The 13,943-nt window shown below is 43.8% G+C and overlaps 1 protein-coding gene across 6 annotated transcripts in view; it reads left to right on the top strand.

Annotated features, from left to right (window-relative positions):
- Positions 1–12,965, top strand: part of ltbp1 (latent transforming growth factor beta binding protein 1) — a 226,200-nt gene extending 213,235 nt beyond the window's left edge. For all 6 annotated transcript variants that reach the window (XM_061745319.1, XM_061745317.1, XM_061745314.1 and 3 more), the window contains 4 exons: positions 861–1,037; positions 3,222–3,380; positions 7,923–8,072; positions 9,988–12,965. In XM_061745319.1, coding sequence (XP_061601303.1) covers positions 861–1,037; positions 3,222–3,380; positions 7,923–8,072; positions 9,988–10,163 — 662 coding nt within the window. In that variant the 3' untranslated portion in view covers positions 10,164–12,965. The remainder of the gene's footprint in view (positions 1–860; positions 1,038–3,221; positions 3,381–7,922; positions 8,073–9,987) is intronic.
- The last annotated feature ends 978 nt before the right edge of the window (positions 12,966–13,943 follow it).

Genomic DNA, 13,943 nt, shown 5'->3' with positions numbered 1-13,943 from the left:
AAAACTTTAATGTTTTCATACGTTTAAAATATTTAAAGGCAAAAACATGGCACCAGTTATTCTCGTGTCCAACAAAACATTCCTTTTTTGGGCATAAACAAAAAAATACCAAAAGTTGTAATGTAATGATAAAAAACAAAAATCGATATTTAGACATACGAATCGATTTTTTTTAGGAATTAATATGAGAATCGATTTAGAATCGGAAAATGTATTTTTTCAACACAGGCCTAGTTCAGAGGCCACTAGTTTCCTCTCAGCCCCCATGTTATCTCCTCTTCAGCTTTGTCAGACAGTTTTCCTGCTAAATCAGTTGTATTTATTCAGAAAACTCCCTTTTGTGGAGGTCTACACTGCAAAAACTCAAAATCTTAACAAGAATATTTGTCTTATTTCTAGTTAAAATGTCTCATTTTTAGTAAAAAAAAAAAAAAATCTCATTACACTTAAAACAAGACTCATCACTGGAAAAAAACAACAATTTTCACCTGTTTCAAGTAGATTTTCACTTGAAATAAGTAGAAAAATCTGCCAGTGGAACAAGATTTACTTACTTATTTCAAGTTAAAATTGACTTGTTGAAACAAGTGAAAATTGTCAAATAAGTTATTTTTCTGGTGATGACTCTTGTTTTAAGTGTAATAAGATTTTTTGAATAAAAATGAGACATTTTAACTACAAATAAGACAAATATTCCTGGTAAGATTTTTAGTTTTTGCAGTGTAACTGGAAACCGCGTGTGCCCCGTGACGCTGATGATGCTGATGATGCTGATGATGCTGATGATGCTGATGATGCTGATGATGCTGATGATGCTGATGATGCTGATGATGCTGATGATGCTGATGATGTGTCTGCAGGTCAGTACGAGCCCGAGCAGACGGACTACCAGGGGATCTGCTGGCAGGCTCTGAAGGACGGGGTGACGTGCACGCGGCCGCTGGGCCCCGACAGGAAGACCACGTACACGGAGTGCTGCTGCCTGCACGGGGAGGCCTGGGGGATGGAGTGCGCGCTGTGTCCTCGCAGAGACACAGGTCAACAACAAACCACGCTCTGACACTTAAACTAGTTTCACTTGAACTCGTCAGGGGTCGCTTTGGTTTCCATGGTGACCAGTTGAGAGGCTGAACTGCAAACAGTAGCCACGAGGGCAGTGCCACAAATCCCAGTAACTAGCTGGACGTTTAGTTCTGATGTCAGGTGACGATGGACGGAGATTCACCCTGGATTCACACTGAAAGAGTCACAGGCGTCCGTTTGCCATTCATTATCTATACACTGCAAAAACTCAAAATCTTAACAAGAATATTAGTCTTATTTCTAGTTAAAATGTCTCATTTTTAGTCAGACTTAAAGCAGCACAACGTAACTTTCAGCTTTTCTGAGTTTGGCGGCATCTTTTGGACAAAAGCGGTAGTGTTTTACCAGAAAGAACACTACGTTTCCCATGAGCACCAGCGCGTACTGCCGGAAAACTCCTGTCCCGTCGCTGCATTTGTTTTGATGAGAGAAGACGGGACGCTTTTCTGTTTCACCAAGTGAACAGACAGAACGCAAAAAAAAAGATGTTAAACTGCTGGAAAGGAACTGGAATTTACCGGGACACCTTAAACAAGGAAGCCAGGGAGCGGTATATGGAGAAAATAATGATTATTAATTATTATTAATTATAATAATAATTAATCCCTACTGAAGAGCCATGTGTTTCAATAAATTAGTATAATAGTACAACATACAGTACATGTTTTGTATCCCTCTTGCTTCTCTTTTCTTTTTTTTTACTGCTATATTATGCTGAAGAGGCTCCGAGGCGTGATTATTTTTGTTTTCCTCGTGAGATTATTTTTTTCCTCTGCAGCTACAAATAAGAGTTAATATTTTTTCCTCAACAAACTAGTTTTATCTGAAGATTGGGGTTAATTGCACCGCAGAGAGCAACTGCGTTTAGCTGGAGAATTGGGGAATAAAACCCGTGTTTTGATCCGACCCGTCTGTGTGAGTGTTTGTGGTTTAAGGCTGTTTATGGTTCTGCGTTAAATCGACGCAGAGCCTACGGCGTAGGGTACGCGGCGACACGCACCGTACGTTGCGCGTCGCCACGTACCCTACGCCGTAGGTCTGCGTCGATTTAACGCAGGACCATAATTCAGGCTTTACTGTGTGGAAGCCGGTGTTTGGTCGTTACAGCCGCGATCCAAAGCGAGCCGACGACTCCTTCACTCTTTTACTTTGTTATCTCAGATACTTGGCCTGCGTGGTTCTGCCTCCGAGCAGGAAACCGTTGAAAAGTTAAACCATTAGGATCTTTTCCCCACGTCTGTTGTGTGGAGCTGCTGCAGCCACAACACAGCAACAGGTTCTGAGGAGCTCTGAGCTCCACGCCCCGCCCATTTTCGTCTCGACTGCGAATCGGGAAGGAGGGGGAAGTGACGTATGCCGTAAAGCAGTCAAAGTCGTAACGATTTGTAGTTTTTTAGTGTGGCAGGGTTCCTACCATGCTCCTCAAAGTTACATAGTGCCAGTGAAGGCGACACAGACCCCTCAGACCATGACAGAGGTTCATTAAACCTGTTGGAAGTTGATGTACCATCACAATGACTCTGGAAATATGATATTAAGGTGGAAAAGTTACGTAGTGTCGCTTTAAAACAAGACTCATCACTGGAAAAAACAACAATTTTCACCTGTTTCAAGTAGATTTTCACTTAAAATAAGTAGAAAAATCTGCCAGTGGAACAAGATTTTTTTGCTTGTAATGAGAAGATAAATCTTGTCCCACTGGCAGATTTTTCTACTTATTTCAAGTGAAAATTTACTTGAAACAGGTGAAAATTGTCAAATAATAAGTTATTTTTTCTGGTAATGTCTCTTGTTTTAAGTGTAATGAGATTTTTTTGACTAAAAATGAGACATTTTAACTAGAAATAAGACAAATATTCTTGTTAAGATTTTGAGTTTTTGCCGTGTAGGCAATGAAAGGCGCCGCTCATCAGGCCGGCGTTATTCATCCAGATGAGGTTAGGGAGCAGCTGCTCCACATGCTGACTTCATTCATTACTGCTAATGTCTGGAGGTTTACCCTGAATCACAGCTGGAACTCTCTTTTCTGTACTTTGAAACGTAATTTATTGCCCCCCCACCCAAACTATTGTCTTGATATTCAGGTCTTAAATATCAGGACTGATTTTATTCCCATCTTTCTTCTGTTTCCCCTACAGAGGTGTTTGCGTCCATGTGTAACCTCCCTGTGGGCGGAGGCCGGCGGCCGTACGGCCACGACGCCCTGGTGGCCGGCCCGGTCCTGGAGTATGAAGTGAGTCCGGACTACGCGCCCTCGCCTGAGCAGCAGCACATCCTGCCCCTCTACGAGCACGAAGGTGAGCTTCTCCCTCCGTCGGAGAACACTAACGCTCTAATGGAGCTTTTACACTAGAACCTACTCAGCCCGACTCCACTCGTCTCGCCCTCGTTTCTTCTCAATACCAAGATCAGAAGTAGGAGGTTGGAGAGAAGCTGCTGTGACGTATTTGATTGTGTATCTAAATGAAGAAGACAACAACACTAAAGATGTAGAACCTGGAGGAGATGATAGATGTGCTGCTGGGTCTGTGGCTTGTGTTTGATATCAAGTTAAAAAATGAGTTTAGTTTAGTTTTTTTTTTTTTTTTTAGTTTATTGTTTTGCACAGTTTTAAAAATATACAGGAAATATCAAATATAAACACTATAGGTGCAGGAAGAGGCAAAAAACCCAATGGGCTTATTTGAAGCCTCCACCCAAGTTATTAAGATTTCATGTGTTATAAAGAACACAAGATTAACATACAAAAACAAAAAGTATAACTACACAAAAGTGATGGCAAAGAACATGGATACATGTACAACATTACATTGGGAAACAGTTACAAAACAGCAGTCAAGTTCCTTCAAACGTCTTTTGTAACATTTCAAAGAGGAAGAGCTCTTTGCCAAGTGGGAAAAATTAATTTTTACAATTTAGTCCCTAAATGTCACTGAAAATTGACGTCTGCAAGTGAGAAATTTAGGAAGATAAAGATCTGAGGATTGTCCAGTTGAATAAGAATGAACCTGAAATATCTGAAAAATATTGATATCATAAATAGTAAGAATCTGGAGTTTGTGAAATAAAGGAGTAGATGAAGCGTGTGACTCTGAGTGAGAGAAGCTTCGAGCGGCAACCCTTTTTTTTGTTAGTTTCTCTCGGTGCTGCTGAAAAGTCAGCTGGAGTCGTGAGCAGCTATGAAGAGACAGAGCTCCTGGTTGATCTGGTCGTTCCTTATCTCCGTCTAGATCTTTTTAATTCTCTCCTCAGCACCAGGTTTATGAACATCTGACCCTCAGAGTTGGATCATTAAACAGACTTTTGCTGCCGTTGCTGGTTGAATAAAATGAACCAGAATCCGTCAGAGTCTCTTTCTCTGATTTCCTCCTCCTGACTCAGACGTCTGACTCCAACCCCCCGACCAATCGGTGGCCTGTAGTGTGATGATGTCAGATACAGCCGACTCAGCAGCTTAGAACCTCGGCAGAATAGTTACAGAAAAGTATCTACTCGGCACGTTAGACCCCTAGTGGAGAAGAACCAAACTGAGTGGAAGAGAGTCGAGTCGGGCTGTGTGGTTACTAGTGGAAAAGCTCCATAACTCTTGTGTGGGAATCGGCCTCAAGGCTCTTCCTCCATTCCTCTTCAGTCCTGATGTCCTGGATCCTGGATCCTGTCACTAGATCTCCGGGGACACCAATGGACTGGGAAAGGTCCTGATCCAGGTGTTTTCCTGCTGTTCTAGTGGGTTTAATGTCATGTGAGAACCTGGCTGGTGCAGCTAAGCCCTCAGGGAAACACCTGTGTAATGGCTCTCTGCTCCCATCTTGTGGCAAAACGCGAGTAATTAAGAGAGCCATTGAAAGTGGGCGCAAATGCATATGGATTTATTTTAAAATGACCTTGTGCTTACATGTGCATGAGTATCTGTTAACTTTATTACTATTAGTATCTTTATTATTAGAAGTACTAGCAGCTTTTTCTAAGCCTAAGCATCATGCAGACACCAGACCTGGTACCATGATGGGAGAAATGTACACTTTGGTTGATCTCTTTGAGCCATATGGGCCAGAACTTGATTCCTTTCAAGCTCCCAGATCAAACCTGGAGGTTAGAATTGTCCCACATTTTTTTTTTTTTTTTTTTTTGTAATATTGACATTTTATGAGACATCGCTGCTTTAATTTCAATCCTTGTAATGGTTTTACTCTCTGTGCAAAGAGCCTTGAGATGACTTGTTGTGATTGGCATTGTACAAGAAAAGTCAATCAAACTGAGCTGAAGTGAATTTTGTTCAAGTGGAAAATCTAATTTGTAAGTTGCACACTTGACTCTTTGCTGTACAAGTGGTGTTACTGTAATATGTTACTTTTCAGGTAGTCTTAGTATGATTTAATTTGTGAACATGCCATCATTTTTTAATTTCAGACCTGAAACACATTCCTAACAAAAATCAGGGCCATTTTGTGTAAGCATTAAGGGGAGAGAAAAAAAAAGTCATTTTTAACAGGTGATTGTAAAGATGATTTGTACAAAAGCATTTTCCACGAAGGACTGTGTCACTGAGACACCAATACCAGAAGATGTCTGCTTTGTAAAAAAATGCATCAGAAAACTGCAAGTTTTAAAATATGGGATTAAATGAGGAAAAATAACATGAGAAAATGAAAGGAATCAGGAGACGAGGCTGCATCAAGGTCCCACATTTAAAAAAAAAAAGATTTGGTGTCCTCCACGTACTGACCGTGCTTAAAGCGGTGTGTTTTTAAAGTCCTGTGACGTAATGAAACATGAGAATCAGCACTCCATATCGTCCACCGGGGGGCGCTGCAGCTCACACCAGACTTCATGAGCCATTCGAGGAAAAAAAGACAAGTGCCCGTTGGTTAATGTTTAAAATGTGTGAGAGCAACGTCCATTGAAGCTCCGCAGGTTCATTCACTGATGGAAGAAATTATCAGGTTTGAAACCAGTCAGTCAGTAAGAGCCGTGGGAAGTTGGAGGTTTGATTGTTATCTATTTTATCATCACATTTCTAATCCTTCGGTGTTCACGATGATTACACCTTCACATGAGGGACGGGAAACAGACTCCTCAGAGATGCTTCCTCCGCTTGGGAAGTTCCTCAGATCCCCTCGGAGCCCGAACACCTTCCACGCATCATGCAGAAATGAAAACATTAGAGCGGTGAATGAATTGTTTTTGGAAGGCCGACGTGGACGTGCTGAACATCCACACATGAGATGAAGATAAATATCTTGTAGGGATGCCCCGATACCATTTTTTTCACACCGAGTACGAGTATTTTAATTTGTGTACTTGCCAATAACTGATACTGATACGATACTTCTACTACAAAAATAACTAGGCTAAAAATGCAATGAAAAATGCACACACTGGCACTGTCTTCACCATCCATCCATCCATCCATCCATCCATCCATCCATCCATGGATGGATTAGGCACTGTCTTCACATTTAAGAAAATATCAAACATATAACATATCAATGAAACATCATATCGCGACTCGAGTGCGTCGAGAAGAGAAATCCTTCATCTTCTCCAACTAACAGTGGCTGCTCATCCAGCGCTACATGTAGTAGTAGTAGTAGTAGTAGTAGTAGTAGTAGTAGTAGTAGTATTTTAGTGTGTAATTTTCCTGGCTTGCTGCCCTGCCTGTCATGTTGCCTATTAGTTTGTCTAGTTACACCGTTGCTTTTTGTGCATGGCTTTTTATTCTGTGTTTAGTGCTTTTGTCTTGTTAGTTTTTGTCCTGTTAGTGTGTTACTGTGTCTCATCTTATTAATGTTAATATTACTGTTGCTGCTTCATGTTGTTTCTGTTTTCGTTTGTAGTAATTGTCTATTGTTGACCTTATGTTAACCTGTGTGTGTGTGTGTGTGTGTGTGTGTGTGTGTGTGTGTGTGTGTGTGTGTGTTGTGTGTGTGTGTGTGTGTGTGTGTGTGTGTGTGTGTGTGTGTGTGTGTGTGTGTGTGTGTATTTTAGCTTAGTTTCTTACCTTTACATCTTTATTCTGGTGTAGCCTTCTTATTTAGAAATGTTTTATTGATTATATCTTCATAATTTTTCTTTTAGGTTGACTATTTTACACCAGTCCAGGGACAGCAGATGCAAAATAGCCTTTTTGGCTAATTCTGGCATATTTTACATTTGTTTAAATGTATTATTAATGTGCATTGTCCCTGATAACTAAACCTTTAAATAAATAATAAAAATAAATAAATAGTAGTAGTAGTAGTAGTAGTAGTAGTAGTAGTAGTAGTATATAACGGGTTAGAGCCTCCGTTATTTTAACGGCCCGTGGGTTGTCTCTTGCCATTGTCTGTCTCTTTAGCAGAACCTGAGCTATTGTTGCTGTTGTGTTCTTGCAGTAGCATTAGTAACCTCCGTATACTCAGCTTTAAGATGCGTGTTGAGATGTTTTATCAGGTTGCTGGTATTAAACGACGTATTCTCCTTCCCTCCTCTTGACACCTCAGCATCAGTAGCTTCAGTCTGTCTTGCTTCTGTCCTCGTCTGAAATATGTCCAACTGCTGACGTCCCGCTGCATTAATTGTTGCTATCTTGCCTGAAACGACGCTGCCAGTCTCACTCATGTATCACTCTCTTCTCACTCATGTATCACTCTCCTCAACAATAACAACAACAACAATGAAGTGGTATCGGTGCGTGGTATCGGAGCATTTTTGCGAGTATATGAGAGCAGTATCGGTATCAGGGTTTCCCTAATATCTTGTGCTTCCTCCAGGCGCGTGGTTCTACAGCTTGACCACGTCGCCACGCTGACACCGCAACGCTGGAATCATGTATCTGTTCTTGTTCTCTTGTGTGTCAGATTCCTACAAGGCGTTTGAGGGCCTGCAGGCGGAGGAGTGTGGGATCCTGAACGGCTGTGAGAACGGCCGGTGTGTGCGGGTGAAGGAGGGCTACACCTGCGACTGCTTCGACGGCTACACCCTGGACCTGTCGCGCATGGCCTGCACAGGTAGGACGGCGCTCTGCCAGAGCACGGCCAGGAGAAAATCACACCTTCTTAGGCCCCGTTTACATGTAGCAAAAACGGTGGTGTTTTCATGCGTTTTGGCCGTTCGTTTACACGAAAACGAAGCTCAAAGTCACCAAAAACCATCATTTCTGAAAACTCCGGCCAAGTGGAGATTTTCAAAAACTCCGTCTTCACGTTTGTAAACGGAGGGAAATTTAGGCTTCAGAACGTCACATTATGCAACAGAAACGTCACCAGCGTCATGAGTGACACCTGTGTTTACAACTTGTTTGGCCACCGTCAATATTTTCTTGTATTTTACCTGTTTTATATTCTAAAGTCACACTTAAAAGTAACTCCACTTCTCTGTCACTCCAAACGAAAGACTCTTGGAAGTAACTGGAAGTTACTCGTGTCATTTGTTGATGTTTTTTTCCAGGATTCTGATTGGCTAGCATGACTTTATCTTCTCGTTACACTGCCCCCTGTAGGTTTGGCTGCTCATAGCACCTTAACAGCTATTTATATGGGTTCGTGTAAATGAAGAGATTTTGAAAACGATTCAGATTCAGATTCAGAGAAACTTTATTCATCCCCGAGGGGCAATTCAGGACAACTAAGCAGCAATACAAGACAGTAAATCCGCTCAGTTGCCGGCCGGTCGACCACAACGAGCAGCGACCCGAAACCGGAACAAAGCAGAGAAAGGGTGACGTTGGGGGTGGGGGGGAGGGAGGAGGGAAAAAAAGGCATCTTCACACTGTGTATATACACAGTGAGAAAGTGCAAAAAAACACCTCAGCACAGAAAGCACATGACAAATTTACATCAACTTCACAAGACTTATAGCCAGGAAGGCATTGAGTTGAGGGAGGTGGTTATCAGCAAATGTATGTGTGGCGGTGAGTCCATAAACGCGCTCAGAGCTGCCTCAGCCATTGTCCTTGGTGTTATCAGACGGCTCGGTCAGTTCTGAAAACAGGTCAGCGGATGATCTGGAGGGGGAAGGGTTATTCCGGGGCAGAGTCACCTTGTTTACATTCCACCAGGGAGATTGTGACTACAGCGATCGGCCAAACCGCTGTGTCAAGGCCAGATTATAGAATCAACAATTTTATTGAAAAGAACAGGCAGAGCAGTAATTTTCCGTCAGCCTTAAGTCTCTGGTTCCTCAATGGCGACTTCAAACAGACGAATTTGTGATCAATTCCCGCCAAGCCTAGCTTCCAACTTCTCCATGTTCTTTTCCATCTTTCCAATGAGCTCGAAGACGGCCGCTAGCCTGCAAAAACCTGCATCCAGCTTGCGGCCTTGCTCCCCCAGCGTTAAAGTCAGAGTGTTAGTCGCAGCACTTATCCCTTCAGTCATGTCCGGCAGCTCGGAAAGGGCCAAAACAGCTGTCACCGACTTACACGTTTGTCGATAGACGAGGAATACCCCCCGCTCCAATTAGGAGAAATCCTGCTATCATAAATCCAATTATGAAGGCATCTTCAACGTCCTCGACAGACAGGATCACCAAGCACAACGGTTTCCAATGTTTCCAGGAATCCATTGTGTATCCAGTAAAAAATGTCCCATTGGGGCAGGAGGGCTCTCTCACCCCCTGACTTCTCGTCGCAAAAATTTGGTCGATTGTGCTGAGAGACCAGTTAATCAATTCCATGATTGTAGAGTTTCGGAGGAATGAAAAGAAAAGACTCTGAAGACGAGACAGGACGAAAAAGCCGTAGCAGGGCAGATAGATAAGGGAGAGGAGCAGAGAAGCGTCCGCCTTTGCTGAGAGCCGGAAGAGAAAAGTTGTGTAAATTATAGAATTTTTCAAAACGTAGAGGGGGAAATATCTGTTTTTGTAAATACCCGGCTATGTGTAAACGTGGCCTTAAACCTCAACATCTTTTTCTTCCGTCCACAGACGTGAACGAGTGTTCAGAACTGAACCGCCGGATGTCGCTGTGTAAAAACGCCAGGTGCATCAACACGGTGGGCTCGTACCAGTGCGAGTGTCTGCCGGGCTTCAAGGCCTCCAACAGACCCAACTACTGCGTGGAGGCGGAGCCGCAGCCCACGCCCGCCCTGTCCACCCAGTGAGCGCGGGCGGAAACTGAGAGGGGGACGAAGCAAAACCACATGCACAAGCTCGTATTCCTGTACTAGTGAGGACACCCGCTGACAGCAGTCATCGTTTCATGGACCAACCCGATCACCCGAGGCCCCTGGGAGCTCCCCAGAGCTCAGCCCGGCCTCGGCCCCCACCCGGAGGAGGAGGAGCACCTTTCAGACACCTCACGCTCTTTTTGACAGTTTCATGAGGTCTTTGTGACACGTCTGACCCGGTACAACAGAAAAGCTTATGTTTCAATCCTCAGTCTGCAGGGATTGGATTTGATTTGAAAATCTTTAATGTCCCCGAAGGGCAATTTGTTTTGCAACAACAGAACAACATACATATCCCACTTCAAACACACAATACAATAAATACAATAAATATAGTAAATACAGTCATCACAGTAAACAGGTGCATTGTTCCCCCTAAAGGCTGTTTAGAAACTTAACCGCGGATGGGATAAATGATTTGAGGTATCTGTTTGATTTGGCCCTACAGGGAAAAGTGTAGCTTCTCTTAGACGGGAGAAGCTGAAACTCAGCATGGAGAGGATGGTGAGGGTTCGACAAAATGGCCTTTGCCCTCTGAGTGACTCTGGCTTGATAGATGTAATACAGATCATTCAAGCTAATGCCATTGTTTGTTGGCATTAATAATTGTTTTCTGGCAGAGTTTGACCACATTGGGAGCCTTATTCTATACTGGTCGCACAGCTTTGTGCAGCTACTCAAATAGAAATATGTAAACCCAAATAACCCTTGACCTCTTCCTAACCAGGGCTCTGACTCCGGAGAAAGATGACACAGATCATTCAAACCACTTTAATCACACAAACCTGAGATGATCCATACGTTCGGTTCAACTGAGCTTCATTTATACGATGTCAACAGTACAGGCAACTCTTTCTAGATTAGTCCAATCAATACCAAACCAGGAAAACAGTAGTTGTTGATTCAGTAGAGATGCACGCAGCACATCCATGTATCCTTCCAGCCAAACCGAGCGACTAAGTGAAGCTTGAGGGCACCGGCACCGGACCACACCCTGCACACAAACACAGTTAGCGCGTGGAAGATTAGACTCCCAAGACTGCAGGATGAAAAAGATGAGAGAAACTCAGTGAGCTCGCTGCTGCTCTTCCTCCCAACTCAGAATCTGGTCCAAAACGTGATGGTTGAACCTGTAGAAACCCCAGGCTGGCACCGACCAGCGAGCTCAGGCAAACAAACCCACAACAGTTCTGTCCAGAAGGACTCAACACATTTAGCGACGCACATAAACACGCCAGCACCCCAGCACCCCAGCACCCCACGTCCTGGGTTGGGATCGACCCGGGGCGGATATAAACCTGAAAAACCAACAGCACCTACGTACGTACAAATGTCTGTCTTCTAAAAGACAGACTCACAATTTTGAATTGAATTAAAACTCTGTTAGGCAGCAGAAGAAACGCTCTTTAAGTCTTTAGGTCTTCAAGTCTTTAGGTCTTCAGGTCTTTAGGTCTTTTAAGTCTTTAGGTTTTTAGGTGTTTAGGTTTTCAGGTTTTTAGGTCTTCATGTCTGAAGGTCTGAAGGGTTTTAGGTCTGAAGGTTCTTAGGTCTGAAGGTCTGAAGGTCTTTACGTCTACAGTTATTCAGGTCTTTAGGTCTTCAGGTCTGAAGATCTTCAGGTCTTTAGGTCTATAGGTCTTTAAGTCTTCATGTCTGAAAGTCTTCATGTCTGAAGATCTTCAGGTCGTTAGAGCTACAGGTCTTCATGTTTTTAGGTCTTTATGTCTGAAGGTCTGAATGTCTTTAGGTCTTTAAGTCTTTCTACAGGTTTTAGGCCTTCAGGTCTGAAGATCTTCATGTCTGAAGGTGTTTAGGTCTAGAGGTCCACAGGTCTTCAGGTCTTTAGATCTTCAGGTCTGAACATCTTCAGGTCTTTAGGTCTTTAGTTCTTTAGGCTGCCATGCTCCATCAGCAGAGATAGTTTCAACTTAAATTAGCAGTTCTCTTTTCAGGGAGGAGTATCAAGGTCCGGCCTGGTTAGGAAGGGGTTAGGCAGAGACACTTCCAGTCTTTTCCCTGAGCAAACGCAGGACTCTACAGGTGCACACGTACAGAACAGACGCGCATATTCTTTCACAAACACGACAGTAAACCCGGCCGGCTGCTGGAGATGGAGGTTCAGTCACGTACAGGCCACCTGCTGGATGAAACACACACTTGTATAAAACGTATGTTTGTCCCTTTCTTTTCTAACTTGCTTCATCATTATGTTTCCGAGTGGAGCGTCCTGCGCGCCGGCAGAGCCGCCCCGCCCTGCGCGCATAGACAACCCCGCGCACGGACTCGTGCCGGGGGATCCAGTTGTTGTGTACCCGGTCGGACTGTTTTGGGATATTTAATTCTATGAAGAAGCCGGTGGTCCGTTTCCTCACGTCCTCCATCCTTCCGGCTGCCACGGAGCAACGCTGCACCACGACCTGGCCGGGTGGCGCCGTGCGCGCGCCTCGCTGGGCTGGAGGAAGCCCCTCACGTCGAGTCGTGGTCGCCTGCTGTGTCTCCTGCTGCTTCCTTCCTCTTCCTCCTGAAGGACTGAGATGATTTCCTCCTTCTCTTGTCTGTGTTACACTGCAAAGTCTTGCCAGGTTGCAAAGCTGCTACGGGACAGCGATGGGAGAGAACAACCTCGTGTACATTGAAACTAAAGAGTGAAGAAAACAGCTCATGAATTTGTACATGAATAAATAGCTTTTTCTATGAATTCATATCACAGTGTACATTAAACTCCTTGGAAATAAACCACAAGTTGTGATATTTAACGTCATCTTTGTCTGTCGTCTGTCTTATAAAGGAATTTGCAGTGTCATTCTTCATCTGGCTCAAAGATGCATGTGCTGCTCAATCAATTCACTTCATTGACAATTTCAACATCTTCTGGGGTCGCAGACATCTCTTCAAGGCAGGTGGCTCTCGTCTGAACAAGGCTGGAGGACAGTTACTAAGCAGCAACATTTTTTCTCATCTACATTACAAACAGGCCTCCATCAAGAACAAGAGGCAGGACGTTCCAAAACAACCGATAAGGCGGCGCTGTGATGAGAACACTGAGACAAGGACTGACCATGCAAAACTGAGTCAGAGAGAAACTGCATCATCCTTATCCTCACCCCAACAGGGGGAGTCCCCCCCAGCCCCAACAGGAGACATCAAACCCTCACCCCCCAGAGCCCACCTAGCTTTCTCTCTCCAGGCAGCCAGGACTCCCCACTTCTGGAATTCACTGACAGAATGAAAAGCCGTGTGAATATTGGATTACAACTAACACCATGCCAAAATCCTTTATTTAACCCCCCACATCACCCAACCCCTCCCAAACCACCACCTCGGACACAGCGGCTAACCAAAAGTCACCGCCCCCCCCCCCACCTCCTCTGAACTACCATATCTACATGTCTGATATGGGCCGGGTCCAGGCTGTGATGTCAATATTAACATTGTTCTGTCCCAGGAAAAGTCTGGGCCCCATGGAGTTCAATCAGCTTTCTCTATCCCTGTGATGATAGGTAACAGAAAACGTATCAAACTGGTGAGAAATGAAAAAAGTTCAATTAAATCTGCCAATCTGTTGAGTATAGCGTGTCATCCTCGAAACTCACAAGTGTCTCCTGTTAAGAATTTACAGGTACATTTAGCCCTTTTAAATATCAGGTCTCTGGTTGGCAAATCTTTCTTAATCAATGATTTTATTAACGTGCGCAACCTTGATTTTATGTTTTT

The sequence above is a fragment of the Cololabis saira genome, chromosome 17, assembly GCF_033807715.1.
Source record: "Cololabis saira isolate AMF1-May2022 chromosome 17, fColSai1.1, whole genome shotgun sequence".
NCBI classification, from domain to species: Eukaryota; Metazoa; Chordata; class Actinopteri; order Beloniformes; family Belonidae; genus Cololabis; species Cololabis saira.
Note: the sequence above shows the minus strand (reverse complement) of the source record. Positions and strands in the feature narration are given on the sequence as shown.